Genomic DNA, 24,485 nt, shown 5'->3' on the forward strand with positions numbered 1-24,485 from the left:
AGGCCCAGAGGAGTTTGTCATATTTGCCTCTTGGTGAATGGACGATACACATGGTCCTGCCAAGCAGTGCCAAGGTCCTGGCAAACCAGTGCCAAGAAATCAAAGCAGCACGTGTTGAGGCAGTAGTAAGACAGTGGGTTGCTGGGTTTTTTTAAGATTTGCAATTTGCAATGTTGTCATCCACAGGCAGAGCACATGGAGCAGAGGGAAGGAGCCCATCAGAGGACTGTCTGCCCATCTGCCCTCCCTAGTTGTGTTTTTTAGTTGTAGGCCAGGCTGTGGGACATGCTGAATGCATTTGTGGGCTAGCGGCAAAGAGATTCAGGGAAGCTCAGAAACAGCCAGCGCAAGAAAATAATGAGTAGTGAGACTACAGATGCGGCAGTCCCAGATGCAATGCTAGAAAGACCAGAGGCCAAAAGCCATACCTGTGCAGTGTTTATACATCTCCCACTCCAAGGACCTGAGCCCTGCTGACCTTTACTAGCATAAGCCAGAAAAAGCAGCTTGGCATCAGACACAGCCACGTGCGACACAGCCATGTGCTGCCTGCGGGTGGGCAACCAAAGGGTCACAAGGTGAGGACAGGGCCATCTGCCAGCTAAACACCTGAAGCACTTGCCCAGGAGAGGGTTTTGTCATCTGTCATGCCTAGCAGGCAGCCCCCTGGCAGCAGTGCTCAGAAGGAAAACCTATCACTGAGTGATTTCAAGAGTCTGTAAATGCTGGGAAGAGGAGCTTCCTGGCCTTTTTCCTACAGATGTTTCACAGTACTGGCCAGGGGAACAAACTGACTTAATGCAAGAGGAGAGGAGCAGCTGGCAGTAAGGTCAATGTGTAAGAGTTTTATACCAGTGTCTTATGTTAAGACATCTATCTGTATATGCTAAACTAAATGGGTCTGTTCTAGATTCCTGCAATATAATAACCAGATCTGAATGCTCCCTCCCCAAACTTACGCACAGACTTTCCAAGAATGTGACAACCCCTCTATTTGAATAGATTTGAGACAAGGATTTTAAAATGTGCTACAATCTAGACTTTGTTGACAAGAGAACAACAACAAAGCCCAGCATATGAGCCCTCTCACCTCAGGAATCATTTACTAAATACATCTTTATTAATAGTGATTGCACAAGTGAACAGAGCTTTCTCGATGACACAATAAGATGGGATGATATTAACTCACAGAGGTCTGGTGTGCACACATAATCCAAGCACAAGAATACCTCTGTGTTTTTTTAACACCCTCTAACCTCCATTCCTAGGGAGAAAGTTTCAAGGCTAACTAAAGCTTTAATACCAGATTCACATTTAGATGGTCGAAAATTGGATCTCCAAATCCTTTGCTAGTCTTGCAAACATCTGCAAGTTCTGAATGGGATTTTCTGAAGCACTCCATGTTGGGAAAACACTGCCTCAGCAAAAGTGGTGAAAGCTTCACCTCTGCATTTTCTGTCAGGTCTCATTTACACTTTTAAGGGCTGTTTCTAAGCATGCAGAAGGATCCCATTTTAATAAATTAAAGGAATGAAATTCTGAATTGCCTGGGAAACATGAACAAGCCAACACCCAAATATGTATCTTCCCAGTAGACAGCGACCCCACAGCTCTCAGGAGAAACTCCACTTCTGCTCCAACCACAAGTTTCATTTGCTGAAAGTGATGTCTGCAGCTTCCCTGCAACTGAACTGTTTAGGAAGATCACTGTTGCCTTATGGGGTAGCATAGCCACCTTTCTCCATGCGATATGCTTCAGGTGATCTTCTATTTGTCTTGTGAACAAGCAGGTGCAGGAATCATAGTTTCTAAATGCAGATCATGGGGAAAATCCTTATTTGTTCAGTCTTTTGGTACATTACAGAGCAACAGGCAAAATTGCAAGTAATACTGCAAAGTGGGTAACACCTTATAGCTTCCTGATGGCCAACAGAAGAGACGAAGTGTGCATGCCATAAAGGCTGGTAGCAGGTGGGCAGAGTGGTAAGTTCTGCCACTGTTGAGCTAATCCTGCAGCAAGGTGAGGCTGCAGAGTCACGGTTTTGAGCATCCCATCTAAAAGGTATTTGTACTTTTTCTGATGCATGTGCTGTGCAATTGCCAGTTCTGACACATGCACAAAGTGATTTGTAGAGACTTTGTGGGTTTTACTTGGAAATGTAGATAAACTGAGTACTGATTTGTGTTCCTACTATAACTTCTTTTATAAAGTAGCATTTTAACTGACCGATCTGCCTTTTAATTATAATCATTGTGCCAGAAGTACTATTTCCAATTTTAACTAATAATCTTGGCTGTTATTTTAATATAACCAGGCTACCAGTAAAATACTTATAACCCAATTGTGCAACCCCAATTCACTTTAGGACTCAGCTGCGCACTAAGTCCTTCTCTGATCTCAGCTGAATCTGTAACTGGTAGAGTTGTACGAAGATAGAAAGCAGTAGTCAATGCCCGCTGTTACCATCACCTTCCCTCGTTCCTGCTGTTGCTTCCCATCTGTACAATAGAGACCAAGCTCGAAGGCACCACCATCCCTTGGCATTGTACTTGTATGCTACTGTGGGAGCATTGTCTACAAAGTGCTGTTCAGCCACATCTGTAATGCAGGGGTAAAGATCAGAACTGAACCCGTCACTGACACCACCAGAAATAACCACAGGAAGATCCGATCCAGGACTTGAGCCACAAATTTCCAGTCTTGGACAACCTGAGAAGGAGAGAGGGAGAACAAACATAAACACTAATGAGCCCAGTACTTCATTGATACTGCTACGTATATTTCACCTCCACAAATCTGTTTTTAAAATTAGAATTTTGTAGTGTGCTGTATCCTAAAACTGACATGGATCACCTTTTCAGCACCCATAGCTGCAAGTCACTCAAAACCCCAAAACAGTTTGGTAGTTTTATGCACATGGTAATCAGACTTCTTTCAGCCTGTGCAAAATCTTTTAGCTAAGTGCTGGAATTCCTCCAGGAGAGGTTGCTGTGCCTTTTGCATCTGTGAAGAGCAGGGACTCTCACAGCACAATGCAGTTCTCCTTAAAGCAATGTGTTTTCCCAAAAAACATATTATTTATCAAGCAAGGGAAGCTACCAGGACATGTCTCAGATGAGAGCGGGAGGAAGATGCAAAGGGAAAGGCATGCAGAAAAGGTAAGAGCTTGGAAGCCATTGCTGTCAAGGAAACTGTGATCCCTCCTTGCCCTCCCTTTACCTACCTGTCTGATGAAATGCTCCTTTTTAACATGCCTGGAAATATATCGAATGGAGTCAGATGCCTTTTCCAGAAAGGCAATAACAATTTTCTCTCTGTCTTTTGCTTGCCTGTGTTTCTGCTTGCCTGGGAGCTTTGATTTCAAGGTGGTTTCCTTTCCTTCAGTCTCCGAGAAGGAGTAACGATCTACATGGCCCTTCATGCAGAGCAGCCGAGGCAGCTTCTGGAGGAAGAGTCTTTTAACCCAGGGAGCCATGGGATGGTAAGTTGCTGAGGAGCGGTGGTGGACATTGATAACAAACACAGTCACGATGATAGAGAGGGTCACAAAAATCATGATGAACAGCAGATACTCACCAATCAGAGGGATGACTTTGGAAGAAGAAGGGATTATTTCCTCAATCACTAAAAGGAAAACAGTGAGGGAGACTAGAACTGATGTAGACAATGAAAGCTTTTCTCCCTCATCTGAAGGCAGGTAAAACACCAGGACAGTTAGAAAAGACAATCCCAGGCAAGGGATTATTAAGAAAAGAGTGTAAAACAGTGGAAGGCGTCTCAAAACAAAGGAGTAAGTGACAAATGGGTAAGAGTACAGCCCATCCTTCCTGTTGCCTTTCATACCTTTGGCGTTTAAGATCTCCCACTCCCCATTATCAAAGAAGTCTTTCCTGTCTACATTTTCATCCACTAAAATCAAGTCCACCATACTGCCATCATACGTCCACGACCCAAACTTCATGGAGCAGTTCTGCCTGTCGAAGGGGAAGAAGGTCACGTCCATCGTGCAGGAGCTCTTATAACTGGCTGGTGGCGTCCAGGTTACCACTCCATTGTACTTCACTATGACTTTGGTCATCAGGGATCCTTCAAAACGTCCATCAGCACTGGGAGTTGGACAGGAAGAAACAGTACCGAGTTCAGGACTACGTTTGCCCCAGTCCTACCCCCCCCCCCCGGCTATGCTTTCTACCCATCACCTGCAGCACAAGGGAAGCCAACATTTGTAAAGAAGCAACCTTCTGACAGCACTTGCAAGCTTCATGGTGCCTGACTTGCCTTCCCCAAGCTCTTGCCTAAGCCCAGAGCAAGGAGCCACACTACTCACTTTTCAAATAAAACAATGTCGGGAAGCCACAGGGACTCAGACGGGACGCGGATGGCAGTGATCCCACCGTATTCCTCTGGATTCCAGGAGAGCTTGTGGTCAATCCATTCCTGTAAAAAGCCAGCAGAGTCCTCTGCCCACTCATACACAACAGCCTCATTCCTCCTCCCACCACCTGCCTCAGAGGGACTACATTGCACAGCACAATGGGCAGAGCTTGGTGTAAGCCTGCTCAGCTGCAGAGAGGATGCCAGGCAGGCATAGCTGGGAGATGTTAATCCCCACAAGCACTGCCCTTCCAGCCACAGGTAGACCCCAGCAACCCCAGCAGGCAAACTCAAGGCAGGCACTCCCGGTAAGCACTTGACTCGCTTCACTCACCACCCTGCCCAGCCCACCTGAGGGTAGTCCAGAAGGAAGGAGACACTTCCCTTGATATAGCACCTCTTCTTCCCTCTGACAACCAGCCTATGGTGTCTTTGGCTGGCACTGACCCCATAGAAGAGCCAGCTGGCATGGCTACTACTACCCAAGCGGCAGAGAGGTGGCCTTTAATTACTTTTCAGTGGAGACCTGGCTTTTTTCAGTGAACGGAATACAATACCTAATATCTGTACACTCTGTTTGCAAACCAAATCATTGTTCTTTCATCAGAAAGACCTGCACACTATTGCAGGAAAAATAATACAATGCTATTGTAAAGCATTTGGTTACAATCCTGAAAAGATAACACTAAAAAAACAAAAGCATGGTGAGTCTTGTCCATTTTCATCATGCTGAACTCCAGAATAATTTTTCTCACCTCTTTTTGTTTTTCAAATGGGGAGATCCTAGCAAAGTGGCTCTAGCAACCTGGAGATTTCCACAGAGATGCAGTGGAAAAGCAGCTTTCTGATCCCCATTCATTATTGATGGGGGGTTTCACTTGCCCACAGGAACAGCAGCGAGAGGAAGCAATAGCTGTAGAATGTGGTCAATACCAAGAAGCAGAAGATGAACCACTTTCCATTAAGCTCCAGCACTAAGAGCTCCCCAGGGATGTGGGGGTCTCAGCCTTCTCTGAGCAATTTCCTGCATGACTTAAGGACGAGCCAAAAAGCGATATTCTCTGCTTCTTCTCCCACCATATTTTTCCCCTCTTACTTCTTCAGTTCCACATGCTTTTCACACCTATGCCTACAGAGACTTATTATTTCAGTCCTTTACAGTGTGACAGCAACCCAGATCCTCAGTAGAGACCTAAACACAGACAGCGAGAACAAGCATCCTCCTCCTCCAGGTGCAGGCAAGGGATGGGGCCCAACGTCATGGGCAGGTGGTTGGTAGATTCCTCCTAAAATCTGGCCCAAAGCACAAGCAAAGGAGGCAGTTGCCCAGGGTGGTACCATAGCAGGATTAATGGCCCCACTACCTGCATCAGAAGAGATATGGACCCACTCTCTGAACTGCCCAAATGGCTGGTGTCAGCTATCAGGCACAGCCCTTCATCCCTGGCTCCTCCTGCTGCTGAAGGAGGGATGGGAGCTGTTCAGGTGTGGAAAGAGATGAGGGGTCATTGCTGCTCTTAGCCTCAGCAGCAGGGACAGAGCACACCACCTGCAGTGTGAGCTGGTGGGTACCTACCAGACGTTTCCAGCAGCCTGGGCTGTTAAGTGGGCACAGACTCACAAGTGTCCTGGACACCTCCTGCAATAGGTGCCAGGGAGCTTAGGCTGGAAACATACCTGTTATGCAAGAGGATAATCAGGGCTGACAGCAGCAGCCAACACAGTCAGCTCATAGCCTGCACTAACACAACAGAAGCAAATACCCTGTGAGCCACCTGGAGATATAATCATCCCTCTGGAGTTGAATTGGAGCAGCCCCTTGGCCTGGCTTATTTGCTGCATCTGCAATACTCTTCCCTCCCCCCTGCCTTGCAATGATTTCTCTCCCAGCTAAAGTGCTCTTTCTTGTCTGCAAGGCAAATGGTTGTGTGTCTTCTTACTAGAGCAGAAAATAGATTGTGTGCAGACTTTGAAGATGAGCTGTTTAAAACAGGAATCGCCCTATGGGCTATGCTGACACAAACTGTAGCAGCAGATGCGAAGGGCCCTTTCCTCTCTTCTCCCTTTCTTCCAAGCTGCCCCAGACCACCCACCCCCACCCACCCCCCCCGCATTACTCTCCTCTTCCTCCAGTTCTGCCAAATTCCCGTCTCTGGGCTGTCACTCAAGTGCTTAACCCACAGCAAGCAGACCAAGAAACACTGGACCCAGATTCTCGACACTTGCTAGTAGACTCCATAGCTTGCTTGAACCCAGATACTTTCTCAGTAACCACTAAAAGCTCCTTTTGCACCTTGTGTGTCTGCCTGAATGCACATCATCAAGTCCCACCATCTTGAGCATCTGGATATTTGAGGTTAAAAAAAAAAGAAAACCCTCGGATTTAAGCTTTGCTCACCTAAGAAAAGCCAGACTTTTGCAAAGAAATTATGACTGTGATTCCGCCTCAACCTCACACACCCCAGGGTGAGGACCAGTCTCCCCTGACCTCCCCACCTCCTGCAGAAGGACAGGGTCTGTGTCATTAGAGAGTTCTGGTTTGTTTAATGTTTTTCACTTTTCACTACCCAAAAGAAAAAGTTATTTTAATGCTGTTTAGTTTCATGGACCTTTTCCTAGCTGTTGTGCTTATGCACTCTAATAATCCCCCAAGCATTGGATTGCACATGGAACCAGTTCACGCTGAGCCTACAGGAATACATGATTCCCAAAGCAGGACACCTGGGTCAGGCCACAAGTATTTAGTGCTCAGCCTGACCTCCTGGGGGCATCTACATGTGTGAAAATCAGAACCTGTGTCTCACCTATTTTCTGCTCCCTTTGCATTTCATTTGGGCCTTGATGTGCTCAGCCCCTCAGAGAAGCGGTATTAGAAACGGTAACAAGAAGTGAGAGCCCTGCTCAACAATTCTGAAAATCACAGTGCTGAGTTACCCCAGAGAGCTGCCCTGGATAAAATCTGAGCAGAGTCTCTTAGGGCCTCCAGAGAAATCAGCATGTCTACAGTACAGACTCCTGGGTAGGTCCTTCTTTTAGCCACAGCATGAGGCTGAAGGATCGGATAAAGTGGCTTCCCCCTCATCCTCCCCTACACCCCAGACGCAGTGAGTGGATGGTGGCATGTCCCTACCTCCTGCAGCATGTTTGGAGTAACTTGCAGCAGAACCTGATTTCCCACAGCAAGAGTGGTGACACAGGCTCCAAGCTATGACTCTGGGGAGGCCAATGCTGCGATTCAAAGAGGGTGCTCAGCATGGAAGGTCTAACCCTAAATGTCCCCACACACGTTCATGCAGCAATGGAGAGAGGATCAGTAGGTGTCTGTCTGCATTAGTGTCTCAGGCCTAATGCCTTTTAGCAGCCTGGACTTGCATTTGACCTGCTAATGTGAGCCAGAATTTCAGGTCCCTGTCTTCTGCAGTCACTGTAACCTGGGTGAAGATGTCACCCAGCCTGGGGGATGAAGGCTGCTCCAGGGCATAGGAGACTTTGCTGTCCTGGATGGAGCAAGCAGCCAAGTCTTCCCTGAGAAGGAGGAGATGGTCAGACCCAGGAATATTCTGTCAAAGGCTGTAAAATCTTTTGGGGGACACTTGCAGGAACAGAGAGAATGAGGAGGGTGAGGTGGGTTGATTCCATACCTGCAGACTGCAGGACTTGGACCTGCAGGGGGAGGTGGGTGCTGCAGCCTGCAAGGACACAGGGTGGGAATGGGAGAAGATAGACAGGGGGCAAGGGGTTACCCTTGTAGGAAGGCTCTGCTGTCTGCCCAAGTGGCTACTCGGAGTAAGGAAGCCAAGATCTGGCCCCGTGCACATGAGGGGCTCTGCAATTGCAGCTGAAGGTAGGGAAAATGTAACGCTGCAGCTCTTTCAGGGCAGGCTCTCCGCAGCTGGATTCAGATCAGTGGCAAATTTCCCCAGCAAAAGGGGAAATTCCTGTCTTCCCTGCAGCGAGGGGAAGTCTGAGGTTCTCCCTCTTCAAGGGAGAGACCATCTTTGCATATAATGTCCATACGGCCTTTAGGGGTCATGCTCCACCCAGAAGCTCACACTCACTGCAGCACTACAGGTAGCAGACTGAGAACAAAAACTGAGCCACGTTGCTTCTCCACCAGCCCAACGACCCCTGGGAACCACTTCCCATGGCATCATTTCAAGTACAGCTTGGGTTTTATGTCCCCTGCGTAGGATCAGCTGACATGTTTATAGATACTCATATGGCTGAGAGACTTAAAATAATTGTCACAAGGTCAATAAACTAGTGCAATGTAATCTAAACCAAATGCAGTGTTCTTCAGCAGTGAAGAGAAAGGAGACCTAACAGTTCAACTTCCACCTTTCCCCCATTTGTATAAATTATTGTCACTTCGAGAAGCAATTATGTTAGAGAGATCTGATTAATTTGCCACAGATTTTAATTGGGCAAAGGGTGGGTGTGAGTGAGTGGGATCTAACATGCTGGCCTTTTCTTTCTCTTTACTCATGCTGAAGAATAAATCTATCCAAGGCACCACTCTTAACTCCAGCAAGAGAGACAGTACTTGCGTGACCTCTAAGTCAGAGACAGGATAGTCCCTCAGGGCACACACAGCATCCCAGGGACAGCCACTGCAGTATTAGGAGATGTTGCTTCCCTGAAATACAGCTGGCTTGAGTGCATAGCTGGGGTGCAGGCCAGGAGAAGAGGGTACCCTATTTCCTAAAGGCCCATCCACCTGCCTTTCTGCCCCTTTATGCATTTGCTGAATTGAGAGGAGTAAAGTAAAAATGTCAGGCAAGGTAAAATGTGCTGCTTTTGTCTGGCCACTCGGCGTCCCGAAAGGGGATGGATGGCGCAGTGTGCTGGGATGGTCGCTCAGCTCAGCAGCCCTGCACTGAAATGGGAGGTCTGACTCGGTCTAATTTACCTGCTTCAGCCACACGTTCGTTGTCATCAGCTGATTCTTCTCATCCTAGGGTGACACAAAGTAGAGAGGATTGCAATACCAAAACAGGCAGCAGAAACAGCCCCTATGCCTGCTGAGTTCAGCCCTGTGCCAAGCAGAGGAGATCCCTACGGTCCTGTTTCCCCATGGGCCTGGGCTCTTCAGTCACTACTGGGGGAAGTGAACTGACTTTCTAGGTGCTGTGCCTGCTCTCCCTGGGAGCTTCTGAGGCTGGAAAAATGAGGTCTGGCATTTCACAGCAGCCTGAAGGAATCAGATGTCAAAGAGCAGGGAAGGCAGCAGGGCTCAGCCAGTGAGTGGGGTCAGGATGCACATGGCTGTGGGCTCACAGGATGGCTCATCTCCCCACACTGCTTAGCCCGAAGTGAGTTTGGAAAGACACAAGCTGAAACATTGTCCTGAATATGTAAATAAAGCACAAAATTAGAGTCTGCCTTCCATGGCACACGGGGATGCTGCCAGGGGCTGGGGGATGTGAGGAGCACACTGTTGTGTGGGTACCTCTGGGCACTGTGCAAACTCCACTGTGCATTGCAGTGATGGAGGGGAAAGGGAAGGGAAACTTTTCATGTGGGCAAAAACATGGGATTGTGTGTTTTGCCTCTGGCGTCTTATCTGAGCGGCCAGCTGGGTCAAGATATGAGCTGCCTTTGGCCTGGATACAAACTTGCTTAGAGTGAACAATGTCCAACCAGCTCTACCCTTCCTCACCTCCGTCCTGTAGCTGCCTTGACATTAAATTGCAAACATAGGCACCAGAGACCGTCTGGCATGGACTATTTGATTAACACCTGATGCAATGAGGCCTTATTCCCCGAGAACAGCGGGGGAAAAAACACTTTCAGGTTTGCTGCAAAACAAACAAGTCTTACAGCCCATGCTGTGTGTGCAGCAGGAGGTCATATCACCAGCACCACATCATACTCAGCGTATTGTTGCCTGACCATCACTTTGCATTTCATGTGTCAGGACGCAAAAGCCAATGGCATCACCAGCTGTCCCAGGTGGATGCACGACTGTCTATAAAAGAAGGGATGTTTTACCAAGCTCAACACAACACTTACCACATCCACAAGCTGTGATATCTTTAATCCAAAAAGGACTTTGATGGTGTCATTGGAGTTTTCCACGGGGCGGACCCATTTCTGATAGCCTTGAAATAAGTGCTTGAGGAGCGCGTCCTCATTTTCAGCGATTGAACTGAAGGCAGCCACATCTGGAAGAGAGCAACAGAGAGTGGGAGCGTGCCAGAAAGCAGATGTGGAGAACAGCATGACCTGAAGAAGGGAGGCAGAGTGATGATGTGAGACAAATTCACCTCAGAGCACCTCCTGTCAGTAAAATCTGTAGGAATTCAGATGCACAGACTCTCAACAGAGCCAGGGTGAGGGGAGAGAGGGGAAGGCAAGACAGCCCAAGCCCAACTCATGCACGAAAAAAATCATCAGACCAGAGCAGTGATGACTTTGTACTAGGTTTCTGTTTTGTGTTGCCTTTTTGTCTTGCATAAATGTACTTTCCCAGTCTTTCTTGTTTATTATTCTTTAGAAGATCCGCAGGCTCAGAGCATCAGGTGCTCTCTTTCATTCGAGTAGTAAATATCCAGCCTGATAAATGCCACCCTGAGAAAGAGTTCTGTTTTTTCAGATACCTGTGGTCTACCACAAGGAGCTGGGGCTGCAGGGGAAATCTGGTCACTGTGGGGCAATCCCTGGCTGGCTGTCTTGCGGCTAGAAACAGCAGCAATATACTATGGGCATTGCAGGGCCCAGGGATTTCACTTGCACTTGGTTGGTTTCTATGGCCTCTCTAGGACAGAGGCTGCCCTGCACGAGGATCGGGGTGGTGGGATTTCCCCACTGGAAGCTACAGGGTTGTAAGCCAGATCTGAGGGAGCCTCATGCAGCACTTGGAAATGACTCCTCCTTCTGGGGTTAACCAGGGGATAGCAGCATATCGTTGAGAAAACTGAATTCTCCCAGTTGGGAGGTGGGTTGGGTGGGCAACACCATTGGTGGAGCAAAAGGAGCTCATCTGGCAGCAGGAGGAGCTAGGTGATGCAGCCAGGGCCCGGTCTGTCCGCAACCAAGCACAGAACCATCATGGTCTGTACCTGCAAGACTTGGGACTCCCCTGGTCCCTGCCATCATGCTTCCCCTGCCCCACATGAAAGGGGAAGGGCAGTTGAGACCCTCCATCCTTTCCCAAATGTCAGCCCCACTCTCCGTGATGCTGAGGTCCTGACACGACCTCCAACTCTTCCCTTGTGCACACACACACAGCACCCGAGGATGAGAAGGATTTCACCTCTCTTCAAAGGCACAATGGAGGAACAAGGAGCTCCTGATGATTGGCCCTGTGCCACGGGGGTCACAGCCAACACTGCTGTCCTCAAAGCACACTGCTCAGGGCCCACCTTGTCCCCTCACCACCCATGCCCTGCCAGCCCCAGTGTGAGCAGGACACCTGTGCCTGCACTGCCAGGCATTAGGTGCAGGAGGGGTCTGCAGACAGAGGGTCGCAGCCAAGGGATGGCGCGAGGACCAGGCGATGGGAGAGCCTTGGCAGGGGGCACAGCTGAGGGGCTCACACATGCTGTGCAGAAAATATCAGAGGTAAGGCAGCCCCCAACAGAGTCCCTGTGCCATGGGGAGAGAGGAAAGGGCATCCAAGCTCAGCAGTCCCTCCAGACAGAAAACTGGAGGCAGAGGGTAACGCTCTGCCATCTGCATGGAGGAAAGGTCGTGACCACAGACCACTATCCCAGGCCATGTCCTTTTCCCCCAGCAGATGCTGCCCATCTCCTGGGCAAGACAGGCCTTACAGCCTCCTCTGCCTCGGTGGGGTCTGTGTGAGGCCATAGGTAGGGGGAGACCTGGCAGCGGCACAGCTGAAGGACTGCCTGAAGCAAAAACTTGCTCCCAGACCAGAGCTTCCCATTGGACAAAATCATTCCCTAATGCAGTCTGGATTCTCTCAGGATAGCACAAGATCCAAGCGGCACTGTCATCCCCCACTTCCAGCCACAGCAAATGCCCATTCCACTTTGAGAAGCTGTAAACTCTGAAGCCTAATGGTTGCCATTCACAGGGTAACAATTACTTTACTGTCAGATATTCTAGCATAGGCTGTGCTTGTCCTCTGTTGTTGGATGTACAGTGGTGGTGGGGTTACCAGACCCTGGGGAGGTGGAGGCCAGCTGGTCAAAAGGAGCTTTCACACTCCTTTCCACTTGCTCTGCACCATAGCCAGGGACGGGCTCATGCAGCTGTCAATACAGTTTGTAGCAGCCTCTGTGGCCACCCCATGTCTTGCCGCTTTGTCACAAGCCTTTGAGGTCTGCTATTACCAACTGGGAAGCAACAAATCCCCCATCTGCTTGCTCCAGGGTTTATTTTCCTGCCACGGCTAACCCTAGCTCCACCACAGCAAATGGGGGACAGAGTCTGGCATCTGTCCTAGTAAACTGTATTGCCTGCCCAAACATGCCGGACAGGCATCGCATCCACATCCAGAGGAAGAGAAAGAAAGAATGTATTTTTCCCAGCTCACTACTGACAACCTCAGTGATCCAATCCCCTGACACATAAGAGTCTCTGCAGAGACCTCGGCTCCCAGCCCTTTCACTTTTCCTTTAGGAGGTTCATACATGTGCATGGCTGTTAATCACAGGAAATTTAACAGGAAAGCTATTGAATAGAAAAAAATCCACAACCCCAAAACATGCAGGACCAAAACCAGCTTTGTCTTAATGCTGGAATACATTGCTTTGGGTTTATTTGAGTATAACGCCCGCACACACACACACGCAACCAGAAACCTCACAGGCATGGTGTTCGTGGCTGTGTATGAACTCCCTCATAGGATAATGGTGCTGTTTCACAGCCCATACCTCACGTGAAGTCCAAGGGCCCTAATGCCCTGAGAGGGTATAGCAGAGAGGTGGTAAAACTGGTTTTGGAGCTGGATGTGTTGATTCTTAGCTGCTGGGGAAGCCACAGAAAAGAGTGAAAAAGACCTGAGAAGTCTCACAAAGCAAGCCAGAAGGAACAAGATTGGTGCCGTTATAAAACAGCTTCAGTACTTGCAGGAGGACAGTTTAAAAGCAGAAGTTTTTAATGAGAAGAAAGACATATCAAGCAGGAAAAATAGCCTAACAGCTCGTTTGATCAAGCCCTGTCTGATGATTAAGTTAGATAAAACCATGGAGAAAACACTGAACAAAGTAGCACTGCCTTTGAAAAAACAGAGAAGTGGCTGTAGGACAGATGCATCCCTGAATTTACCATATGGTGCACAGAAAAGGCAAAAGTTGGGGAGCTCCCTGGCAGGCTACCGCGCGTACAAGTAACTGAGCACTGTTTGCCATCTCCCCTCTCCCCCAGGTTCCTGTTTCTCTCTGCAGTCCGTGCCTGGAGCAGTTCCCCACACGTGCAAGAGCAGGAGTGCTGCTGGGGCAAAAGAGTCTGCTACACAAACATGCAAAACACCCCAAGAAATACAGACAGGACACTTAGCCTTTCATCAGCTCACCTGAGGCATTTAAGTTTTCCTCCTGGTGATGGAGATTCTCCTGTAACTCCCCTTAGCAGGGCGAGTCGAGCTTAGCATTTTTTTGTTGGCTTCTACCCAGCGACCACCCCCCCCAAGAGTTATTAAAATCTTACTGTCAAACTGGCTGTGGGTGCAATACAAAGGCAGCCGCTGATGCAACCCTATTTTGCTAGTCAGACAGTGTTAAGAAGGGGACCAAGGGAAGACAACACCTACCTTGTCCCAGCAAGCAGCAGCTAACTGGCCAGCAGAAAAAATATGTTGACTATCTGCAGCTCGGCTTGGAAGAAGAAGAAATTGCACTTACCTGAGTGGCTCAGACACAGCACAAAGAGCGCTAGGCAAAGCATGGGCATCACCATGGCTTTTCCTTTAAATCTGATCTTTTTTTTTCATAAGCAAATCAGTCTTATCCTAATAGGGGACTAAAACAATCTAGTTAAAAATCAAGGCAGACAATTGCGTCTGCAAGGCAAGACAGCACCTTTCAGCCTTATCTTGCCTCATTATGAGGCTCGGTAAATCACACTTCATTGATTTTCAGTCAGCTGTCATATCCCGTAAGCCTAAAACAGGGCTCTGGGTCCTAAACTCTGACTGATTTTTTGTGGCGGTATTGGGTGGCTGTAGCCACTGTAGTCTAGGAGTAGAAGTGAGGCAAGGTTTTTAAGGAGGAGAAATGTCTTTTATTATACTGCTGGCTACAGCTGGGGAAAAAAACAGGCTGCAGATCAGACCCAAAGATAGATCACATGCCTGAAAGATTGTCTGTTTGCGCCAGCTGTATCAGTTGGTCTAATAAAAGAGGCAGCCTCCCTACAGACCTGAATTAGCTTATTCATCTTTCATACTACACCTGATGTTTTACAGCTATGAAATGGATTTTGGATTTTTGTTTTGGAGGAAGAAATCCAGCAAGATATAGGTGGGAAAACAGGGATGATTTCTAAATTTATATCTCATCACTCATAAACAAAACATCACAGACAACAGCACAGAAATGCTTGCACAATACTATCTATTGGCACAGCTTAACAGCGTATGTTGCCCTAGGGCCTTGTGTTTAGCACTGAGAATGGTGGGGCCTTTGATTATTTAGCCAGTTCCTCTGTAGGTGTCACTCGTCCTCAGCAACACCTTGGACAGGGCTCTTTTCGGAAGCCACCAGATATTGCTGATATCAAAAGGGACACGGGTTCCTCTTTTCCTGTCCCCTGGCCACTCGTCTGCCAAGGGATCTCAGAATCTTCTCAGTTTTCTTCCCAAATGAAAGTCACTTTGCCAACTCTCTGCAGAAGAGCTTTCTCCCTGAAGTTCTGAAGTTCAAGGAAGAGTGGTGCAAAACTCTTTTAGTTTGTACCGAGACCTCAAACTCTTCCTTTGATTTATTCTTTCTGGTTATTTAATTGCTTGCTGACTTTTGTATGGGAAGCCTGTTTTTTTCAGCAACAGCTGGGCCCATTTCTTGCAGTGGCCCAGATTTTGGTACAGTCATAAGCTATGTGATTCAGATTTGCTTTATCTAAGGTCCTCACAGAGGACTGATAACTGGCAGCTGTAACCTTATCAGATTATTCAGCTTCCTGTAATGAAAAAGATGTCATTTCAGTGTGGTTCAGAGTCACGTTGCTGCTACAAGTAACCTTCTTGTAGTGTCCTACCACTTTATTTGTGCAGCTGTGGACTTGCAGGCTGCCTCATCCGTAGGTCTCAGGCAGGCCACTGGCAGCAGCTCAGGGGGTTTGCCTTTTCCACTACTGTACTACACATGGGAAATCTGCAAGGGCCCTTGTTAGCTCCTCAGCTCTGCTGGTGTTCACCTGGCAGGGCTGGAGGAGCAGCTGGTTTCCTCTGCACCTTTCCTCATCCCAGCTGCAGAAAGCAACTCAAAACCAATGGTGCTATCAAAAGACTGTCTTGAATGAAGTGTCTTGTTATCACCAGCTGCTGTCACTACCAGATTGCTTGGTTTACCCATTAGATCCAGGCCAGGCATAAGCACATGACTCGTCGAGGTTCACAGTAAGGGTCCTTTTTTTATTCTGGCATCAAGAGAACAGTGGACATTTGACTGGAGTGGTGCAGACAGATAGCACCACAACCTGCCATAAAGCTGAGTGTGGACTAAACACAATTATTCTGCCTGATGCAAATTTTTCTGCAACAAAGCTACTCCTTAAAAATGTTCTATGCAGACTACCCTGTGCTTTCCAGCATGTTTCTTGTCCTGTACAGAGCTCAGCACCCTCAGGCATCATCCATCATCTTTGCTGAACCACAGCTTCATGACTGGAAGCCCTAGCCTTTGCCCATTGACAGGTTTGATCATAATTACTGCCTGAGATTGCATCCAGGCATTTAACAGCTTTGTTAAACAATGCTGTATCACAGACTGGAGAGACACTTGTTTTCATAAGGCTTTAGCCTGCTACCTTGAGGTAATGAAGTTAACCTATCAGATGGCTACAGGAGTAGGATTTTTGCTACTACATGGTAGTTGCTTGGAGGAAAATATGATGTATGCTTGCTTTACCATTGCCTCCACACACTGCCTAGACTGTGACAAGAGGTAAGGACCTAGCTTGCCTGGTCTTTGGCTCCCAGAGTTATCTGGCAACCAGAGGAGGGTATTGGAGAAATAAATTCTCTCTGCTTGCTGATGATGCTTTCTGTTACAAGTCTTTATTCAGCCATGCTCTCCAACATTTTGGGAAGGGAAGTATGCATGAATACTCCATTTTACCAGCCAGGCCATGAAGCATGGGGAGCATCTACCTTGACATAGCAAACAAATTCCTGGGTAAAACTTGAATCTTCTCTGTTGAGAACCTGCCTTTGCTTTTCTACAGGTTTCATGGAATTTGTAACTGACATGAGACTGCACTTCCAGGCTGTAAAGAGCCAAGAGCTGCCTGAACACAAGCAATGCTGGGACTGGGCCTCACTCTCTGGGCAGCTCAAGCTTCTGGGGATAAAAAAGAGAAATCCACCTAGAGGCTGTGATGGATGCGCTCGACCCCTTAACCAAACTTGCAGTAGTTTGGTACAGGCTCCAGAGGAGGTAAAGACCTGAGCCATAGCTGGGCCAAGAATACCTCTAGGAAACCCACAAAGCAACAGAGTCACCCAGTGAGCATAGATGCCTATGAGCTTGGAACACCAATCACATGATTAACACATGAATAGCGTGTGGTTTTTCCAAGACTCATTTATCAAGGAACAAAGAAAGTCATGTGTACAAGGAGTCTCATGCATACCTTTCCCATTGTATGCAATTTGATTACAAGACAACCAATTCATCCCATAAATATGACAGCCTAAGTGAGCTTTCTTTAAGCTCTCCCTGCTAGGCAGCATGGCTGCATGGCAGTGATCTCCCCTTGAGCGGGGACGCCTTTCAAGGTTTGAGATTCCTTACCTGAGACTAAGAGATCCTTCCTTACCCAAGGTAGAGAGACGCCTTTTTCGCAACAGATTCTCGGTAAGTGACTAATAGCATGCTGAATTAATACTGATGAAACATTACTAATCCATGTAGTGACTCAATATTAATTATTACAAACTTTGTATATATAATCCTTTAGACATAAACTGTCAACCAAGTCTGGGATGAGGAGTGGATCCAGCTGCCCCTAGGCTCCTGTCTGAGAGGGAGTTTAGAAAGCAAGCGGGTCCGCTCTGAAACTCGTGACTCAATGGGAGGCTTTTCCTTACACTTTTGCATCTCTGGTCTCTGTGTAAATCATTCTGCTCAATTCTAACTCAATTTTCCTTTGTATGTTTCTCCCATGTAGTAAATAGTAGAGTGAACCTTGCCATCAAACTTTGTTAAGTCATACTTTTACAATGTCGTAATAAAACCACTTTTGCTAATACCTTTGATGGTGATTCTTTAAGCAATCTAAATCACTCCTCCGCCACAGAGGCACAAATCCATCAGTTTGAGCCCACATGGTTAATATTAGGAGCAACTGAAAACCTGAGGTTGTGATGGAGAGTGCCAAGCCACGTTACCTGAAGGTGTCATGTAGCCAAGAGTGGAAAACGCATTTTACAGGGAGAGGTGGCAGTGCTGGCTGGCAACCAGAGGGTGGGGAACCTGGACTGAGGGGATAAGGAGGGTGAGGAGGAAAGATGTGGATGGGAGATGCTGTGAACCAGAACCAAGAAGCCCCATTTCCAAAACCAAGAGCTGGAGAGGGGTTTGCAGCACCTCTAGGGTTGTTAGCTGCAGGGAAGAGAAAAGAGGGGCTGCAGAGAAGAGGCTGTTACAGCAGCTATGGGGCAGGAGGCTCCTTCCAGGTGGATGTGCCTTCTCCCTCCCCAACCCAACTCAGCCTCCCTGGTCCCTGGGGCTGGTATGCCAGGAGCCAAGGGAGTCATGCCTGTAGTGCCAGTATTTGGGATGGTGTCAGGCCCCCCAGAGCTCCCAAGAGAGGACTGAGTTGCCTTTGTGCCACCTCACGCCACACAGGGAGACAGCAGCCAAACACCAGCCCCAAAGGGGTGAAGGACAGTTTCTGGTGCAAAAGTGGGGTGGGAAAGGGCAGCACTCCTGGAGCTTCATCGCAAACCTGGCACGTCCCCTCTGATCCTCTCTGCTCTCGGTCTTTACTGTCAGCAGACACCTCTCCCCGTCAGCAGCTTCCTAAAACATGCATCTTCTCCGGGTGAGGGATGTTTTTAGCCCAGCTCACCAGCAGCTTTTGCAGCACCAGGCACTTCACGTGCCAGAGGGCACAGAGTTTGCAGCCAGCCATCCAGCTGCCCGTACACGCTGAAGACTCTCTGCTCTCCTCCAGCTCCCGGTCCCCCACAGGCACCTTCCTGCTGTCACTCTTGGCTTGCTTATAGGCTGCACCAAGCACAAACCCATTCGCTCTCTCCCTGCCTGCTGTTTGCCCTCCATCCTTTCCCCCCGCCACCCCCCTCCGCACCCCTTTCCCACGGGGAGCTGCACCGCATCCCACAGTCCTTCATCTCTTCCCGCCGTGCCCCAGCACAGCCGCCACTTTCCTCCTCCTCCTTTTTTTTTTCCTTCTCACATGCCGAGAGAAGGTCCTTTCGCCTTCTCCTTGCCTTTTTTCTTTTCAGGCTCCGTTGTGGACGTTTCCCTCCCTCCTCTCCCGTGCTGTTTTAGCACCCCTCGCTGGCAGGACCCGGGCAGTGCAGGCAGCACCGCGTGGATGTGCAGGCAGCACTTTGGCTGGAGTGGCCAGGGCCGTGCTGTGTTAAGGTCTGTGGACATAGTCGGTCCGTCGGACTTGTTTGGGCTACAGTGCAGATTACACGCTGAGTGAGCTTTATTTGGGACCCCAGCGCAACATGTGTAGATTTGAAAACTCATGCTTTGAATGATGCATTCATAGCTGGAACTCTGCATAATGTTAATTGGGGCTGGATAACAAGGCCTAAAAATAGGTAAGAATTTTGCACTTGTGCATGGACCTGTTTGTGGCAGCAATTACCACTTGCCTTTAGAGATTTAACCTCTTTCACACAGTGGGCAAGGGAAAAAAAGCCTTTGTGTCAGCTAGGGAACAAGCAGCCACTTAGCACAGCAAGCTGGGAAAGGGCTGACAGGAACGCTTGATGGAGGCTGCTAGAAAGAACAGAACTCACTTCCAAGCTGCTCTCAGACAGTTGTTTCAGTGGTGACCAGACCCTGCAAGCACAGGGACAAGGTTTTGCAGAACAAGAGCCGGTCCAATCATGGGTTTCATTTGCGCCTTCCTACCATGATGAACTTCTGCCTTCCCTCCTTCCCATATCCACCACATTTACGTGAATGCAGACTTGAGACAGCTTTGAGTCCCTGTGCCTTCTGAAAGTGTACAGTCCATGCCACTTCCCGCTGCCTGTTTCCCTGTAAAAACCTTCCACTGCTCCATTGGGACTGGAGACACGTAGGGAGATGGACCTTTTGGAAATGCACGGGCTCTTCACCACTGTATGCACATTAATATTTCTAATAGATAGTGCATTGCCCGCTGCATTAGACTCTTTGTTTTCCTTTTCCAGCTCTAATTTTACAATGAGGTCTTGTTCAGGACATGGCACTGTGTCTTGGGGCTCTGTGCTCAATTCCTGCATTTTGGTGACACTAGCTAGCTCTGAAACATGGTGATTTTCACAACTGTTTGGTCTGAGTTGATAACTGTAGATGAAGATCTGGCTCAGCTCTGCTATTATTTTCTCAGCTTGTCTTTCCATTTTACCAAGCTTATCTCTGCTTTGGTAAACGCTCCTCGCAGCCCAGATTTTATCTGCAGTATCATGGACTTGCTGTTCAGATGTGAAGGCTTGGAAGACTTCAAGGCTAAGTGAACTATTAGCAAGGGTCAAGACTTTGCAGGGTGTGAGAGAAAACTCTGTTTTGAAGACAACTGCTCTGGGAATGACAGAAGTGCCTGTTTCATGTCTATCTCTGCATCGACATCTTGGCCTCTCATTTTCAGTGGTAACACCTGGTGCCTGGGAGCCCTTATCCCCACACATGCAGCGCTCCATGAGAAGAGGGAGCGCCATCATCTTCTTTTCTGCTTTCTCCTTCCAATTTAATACAGGCTTTTTATGCCCAAGGCAACCGTAAAACCCAAAGGGTAATTCCTGCCGTGTCCTATGGCCTCGATAAGCTGCCTGAATCCTGGCTGCAGCTTTGTTCATTTTGTCCACTTCTCTTCGGACATGATAGCCTTGCCACGCAGCCTGAATGATGGTAGCTGACAGACTTTGTTTTTGGAGCCACTGCTTCTGGCATGGGAGGGTGGGGGACTCCCTTGGAGATACCATAGCAAAACCAAATGCTTTGTCAGAGATTGGATGAGGGCTACAAGCTCTGTTCCTGCCTGCATTTGAGGGCATTTTTCTCTTCATAATCTTTTCCTGAATTAACAGAGGTGGTTGCTTCGTGGGTCCACATCATCCACACACAATTCGCAAAGAGGTTTCTTTTTAGCTTTAGAAATGGCTCTTGACACAGGTAATAGTTCTCTATTGGCCAAAAGATGAAAACGTAACATATTTGCTAGGAATGCTTGGAGGCCCATACTCTTGTCTCTTTCTTCATTATGTTACTGGATGTTTTTCTGGTGCTTGTGGCTTTTTTCATGATGTTTCAATAAAAAGAAATGCAATTGCTGTTGTGCATTTTCCTCTGCTGCTCTATGCCTCTTCCTACCTGCTTGGGTTACAGAAAGACAGTTATTTCCGCAGTTAATAAGTTCTCCATCATGTGCATTTTCAGCGTTTGTATTAGGAGTTGCATTTCTGTGGAAAAAAGTTGTATATTGTATACTCAAATCTGCAAGTACACAACCACCTTATCAGATTGTGCTTCATGAACACAAACTTCATACTCGAAATTTTGTACACTGTGAGGTTTTTTTTGAAAGCTACTATTTTTACAGAAAATGCAACAGCAACAACAATTGTCTCAGCCACATTCAGCCTCACAAAACTGAGGGGCTTATAAACATAGCTCCTCAACATCCTCAACATGGGCTGCTGAGCTACAGGACAGATGCCAGTGCCTTTGTCTTTAGCTTTCAGAAATAAATTGGAAGAGGACAGGAGGAAAAAACAAAAACAAACCCAAAACCCAACAACCAAACAGGTGTTAAATCCTTGCTTGAGTGCTGAGGTGGCCACTCTCTGGTTCATTCAGACTTATTCTGACCATTTCCCTTCACCTTGAGAGCTCTTTACAAACTTTCCCCTGCCAACCATTTATCAGCAGCATGCCTCGTCACCCCTTACTTGTCCTCCCTTTCAAAACTGGAGGCAGAAATGTTAAAAAGCTCCGATTAGCATACAGACAATGTGAGTGCCTCATTCAGGCACTGCTTTGCTGAAATTTTACATGCCTGACCTTCTAGTTGCCTACCAAATGAGAAGGTGCTGAAGTCCTGCAAAGGGAAACCAGGCCTGCTCCACTTAGAAAGGCTTCATCTCCAAATGGTGTCTGGGTTTTCTTAAGTTAGGAGCTACTGGCAATGCCAAGCATCTTCAGCCACCCAGGATCCAGGCTGTTTAGTCCTCCTGTGAGCAAGACCCCTGATCTTTGAAATGCACCCATCTTTTGTGTGATATCAAATGGTTGCAACTCTTGCCCAGAAAGAAGGAGTTCTGGGCCCTGGGCTGGACCCAGCCTGGACTCATATTTTGGAGGCTGTGGCATGCTGAGAGCAAAGTCCTAGCTACATTACAGCCAAGAATTTTACAAAGTGGGAATTTCAACACAGCAGTCAGGACACTCACTCAGTTGAATGTGGCAGCTCCTATGAAGGGCATGCATTTTACTTTGGATCACCCCTGACTAAAAAGCAGAAACTGCTCTGCCAGCAGCCAGTCAGTAGACCAGACCTTACCTCTGTCGCAGTGGTCACCCTAACCGGCATTGTAAAGCCAACTTCTCCAGGTAAAAACAGTGGGGGGGGAGTTTGCAAGAGGTTCTTCATTTAATACCTCCCACTAACTCACTTCTGTCCTTCTCTAGATATGTCACAGCAGGGCTCAAGTCAGCCCACTGCTGTTCTGAAGGCTACCTCCTGATGGTTTGAGCTGGGATGTGAGCCTTCTAACCAGAGATGCCTGCTTGCCATACTGAGTCTGTACTGTTTGGGTTAATGTAAAATAATTTATAAAGAATAATATTTATTCCTTCTAGAGGTTTCTTAAGATTAGATAGAAATGTTCACAGGTAGCAACCAAAGAGATAGAATATGTAGGACCATCATTTTGAACATCTGTGGCATATTTTTGACTTCCATTTTCACTGGCTTATGAACAGATACTACACTTAAATGTAGACCCAGAAACCAGTTTTCACATACCATAACTTCTGGAATTTCCTATCTGTAATAACTTACTATATGAAGCCATTACTTCCAGTTCAAAAGGAGATATAGTCCCCTTGAATGTCTACCTATGTGCTTAAAATTCAATGTTGTCTACCTCCAGATATTTGCTTGTTAAAGTTTTTCAGTTGTGCTCATGAATATGTACAAACAAAACACAGTTAGACTTCTGAGTGGCACAAATGAAACGATGGATATTAGGTGATTTTTCAGTGGTTTTTCAGTTTTCATACCAGATGTCTAAGAGTATTGAGTATAGAAGAAATAAAGGCCTTGGACATGCATGCATAATAGTCTATATCCACAACAGAACAGTTCTGAGTAATAACAATTAGCCTGGGACTATGAAAACACTGGATGTTAAACATGAGTGTAAACAAAGCACAGTGTATGAGACACCTTCTCAGTTTCCGAGTGGCATCAGAGTATGTTTTTTATGTAATTTGCAAAAGTTAACTTTTAGGCAACATATAATCATAAGAGAAGGGATATGAAGGTAATGTTAGCTAGTAGAATGTCCTGTAATTATTTAGTGGCATATGTAACCAATGGATGTATCTTAAAACTGTGTAAGTTCATCAAATAGTTTTAAAACAGCAAACTGAGAAGTTTTGAGATCCAAAAAGCTATCTCTACTGGATGACATCTTTGATATCTATCATTTATCTTGCTTCTGACAAGCCAGAGAAGCTGAATACAAACCCAAATGTTTACGGCTTCACCTCACTAGAAAGTGTAATTGATGTTACTTATAAAAATATGTAAAAACTAGATTTGCCTTTTCTACCATGCCAGAATATCCTATTTCCTATAGCTGTTTTAATGGCCTGTCTGTGCCTAGCCAGAAGAATTAACCTAATTAAAGGTATTTAGGTTACTTCATCTAATATCAAACAAAGGCTGGGTTCGAATAACTCCCTGAACTGGGAGCACAGTCCAACATTGTGTGTATTAGTAGGAGGAGGTACATATGGGACCACAGCCAAAATGCTTTGCAGACTACTCCTGCAACGCAGGGGGACTTGGGCTGGGAAGAGGTCCAGCTCTCCAAAGGACGGCTGATAAGCGCAGGGCCAGACCCTGGCAGGTGGATGGATGATGGTGAAGAGTGCCAGGAGACAACTTGCCATGGCTCTTGTAGAGCTCGCAGAACAAATGCCACCCACACTAAACTCCACAAAGGCCCAAAAAGGCCTTTTAACTGCCTCAGGGCCTAATGAAACAAACTGGGCTGCTGTCACCCTTCTCCATGTTATCACCCTTATTTGTCCTCACTGGGGCAACTCCTCACATTCACTTCCAACGCAATGTGCCTGTCTCAAACATTTCAGTCAGCCAACAGACTGGTTTCATAAGGTTTGCAATGTTTTGAGGCTCTCAGCAAGCCCAGAGAGCATGATGCATTAACTCCAGATGCATCAGATAATCAGCAAAATTGAAAGGAACGAAAAAAAAGACTGCAAGAACACTTCGGAGTTTAGCTCCTCTATGGGTAATGGCGATGACCATTTGGCTAGGAATGCTATCAGACACTTTATTTACTCAGGTAAATAACCATTTATCATTGCAGTTGGATTTACCTTAGCATAATCTCACAGCAGCGCAGCAGACTACTACACTGCTGTGGAGCCCATCTCCCATTGTGATATCGCAAGAAAACACTTAGCAGCTGAAGCCATATATGGCTTCATGACTTTGTTGCCAAGGAATGATGCTGCTTAGTCTTGTCTGAGACAATGACGCTGCCCCA

General features: G+C 47.3%; 1 protein-coding gene across 6 annotated transcripts; it reads right to left on the reverse strand.

The window, feature by feature from the left end:
* Nucleotides 1-1,098: 1,098 nt before the first annotated feature.
* CHRNB3 (cholinergic receptor nicotinic beta 3 subunit) lies at nt 1,099-14,528 on the reverse strand. Of its 6 annotated transcripts, XM_052778437.1 has the most exons (7): nt 14,185-14,527; nt 10,388-10,539; nt 9,285-9,329; nt 4,329-4,438; nt 3,578-4,107; nt 3,225-3,490; nt 2,452-2,710 (listed from the first exon to the last, which is right to left on the reverse strand). In XM_052778437.1, exons 1-7 carry the CDS (start codon nt 14,237-14,239, stop codon nt 2,576-2,578), a joined length of 1,293 nt encoding a protein of 430 aa, XP_052634397.1. In that variant the 5' UTR covers nt 14,240-14,527; the 3' UTR covers nt 2,452-2,575. The 6 variants fall into 6 exon arrangements, with proteins under 6 accessions (XP_052634400.1, XP_052634397.1, XP_052634395.1 ...); XM_052778440.1 differs by lacking the exon at nt 3,225-3,490 and having other exon boundaries at nt 1,099-2,710; nt 14,185-14,528; XM_052778435.1 differs by having other exon boundaries at nt 3,225-4,107; nt 14,185-14,526.
* Nucleotides 14,529-24,485: the final 9,957 nt, after the last annotated feature.

Source organism: Harpia harpyja, chromosome Z (genome assembly GCF_026419915.1).
Source record: "Harpia harpyja isolate bHarHar1 chromosome Z, bHarHar1 primary haplotype, whole genome shotgun sequence".
Lineage (NCBI taxonomy): Eukaryota > Metazoa > Chordata > Aves > Accipitriformes > Accipitridae > Harpia > Harpia harpyja.

Excerpts from the sequence above, each read along its gene's own strand:
- CHRNB3 (XM_052778435.1), bottom strand. The coding sequence starts at position 14,239 with ATGGTGATGCCCATGCTTTGCCTAGCGCTCTTTGTGCTGTGTCTGAGC. Across the intron at positions 4,439-9,284 it reads CGAACGTGTGGCTGAAGCAG|GAATGGATTGACCACAAGCT; the intron begins GTAAATTAGACC and ends GGCTTTTTACAG. Across the intron at positions 2,711-3,224 it reads AGGAGCATTTCATCAGACAG|GTTGTCCAAGACTGGAAATT; the intron begins GTAGGTAAAGGG and ends TCTCCTTCTCAG.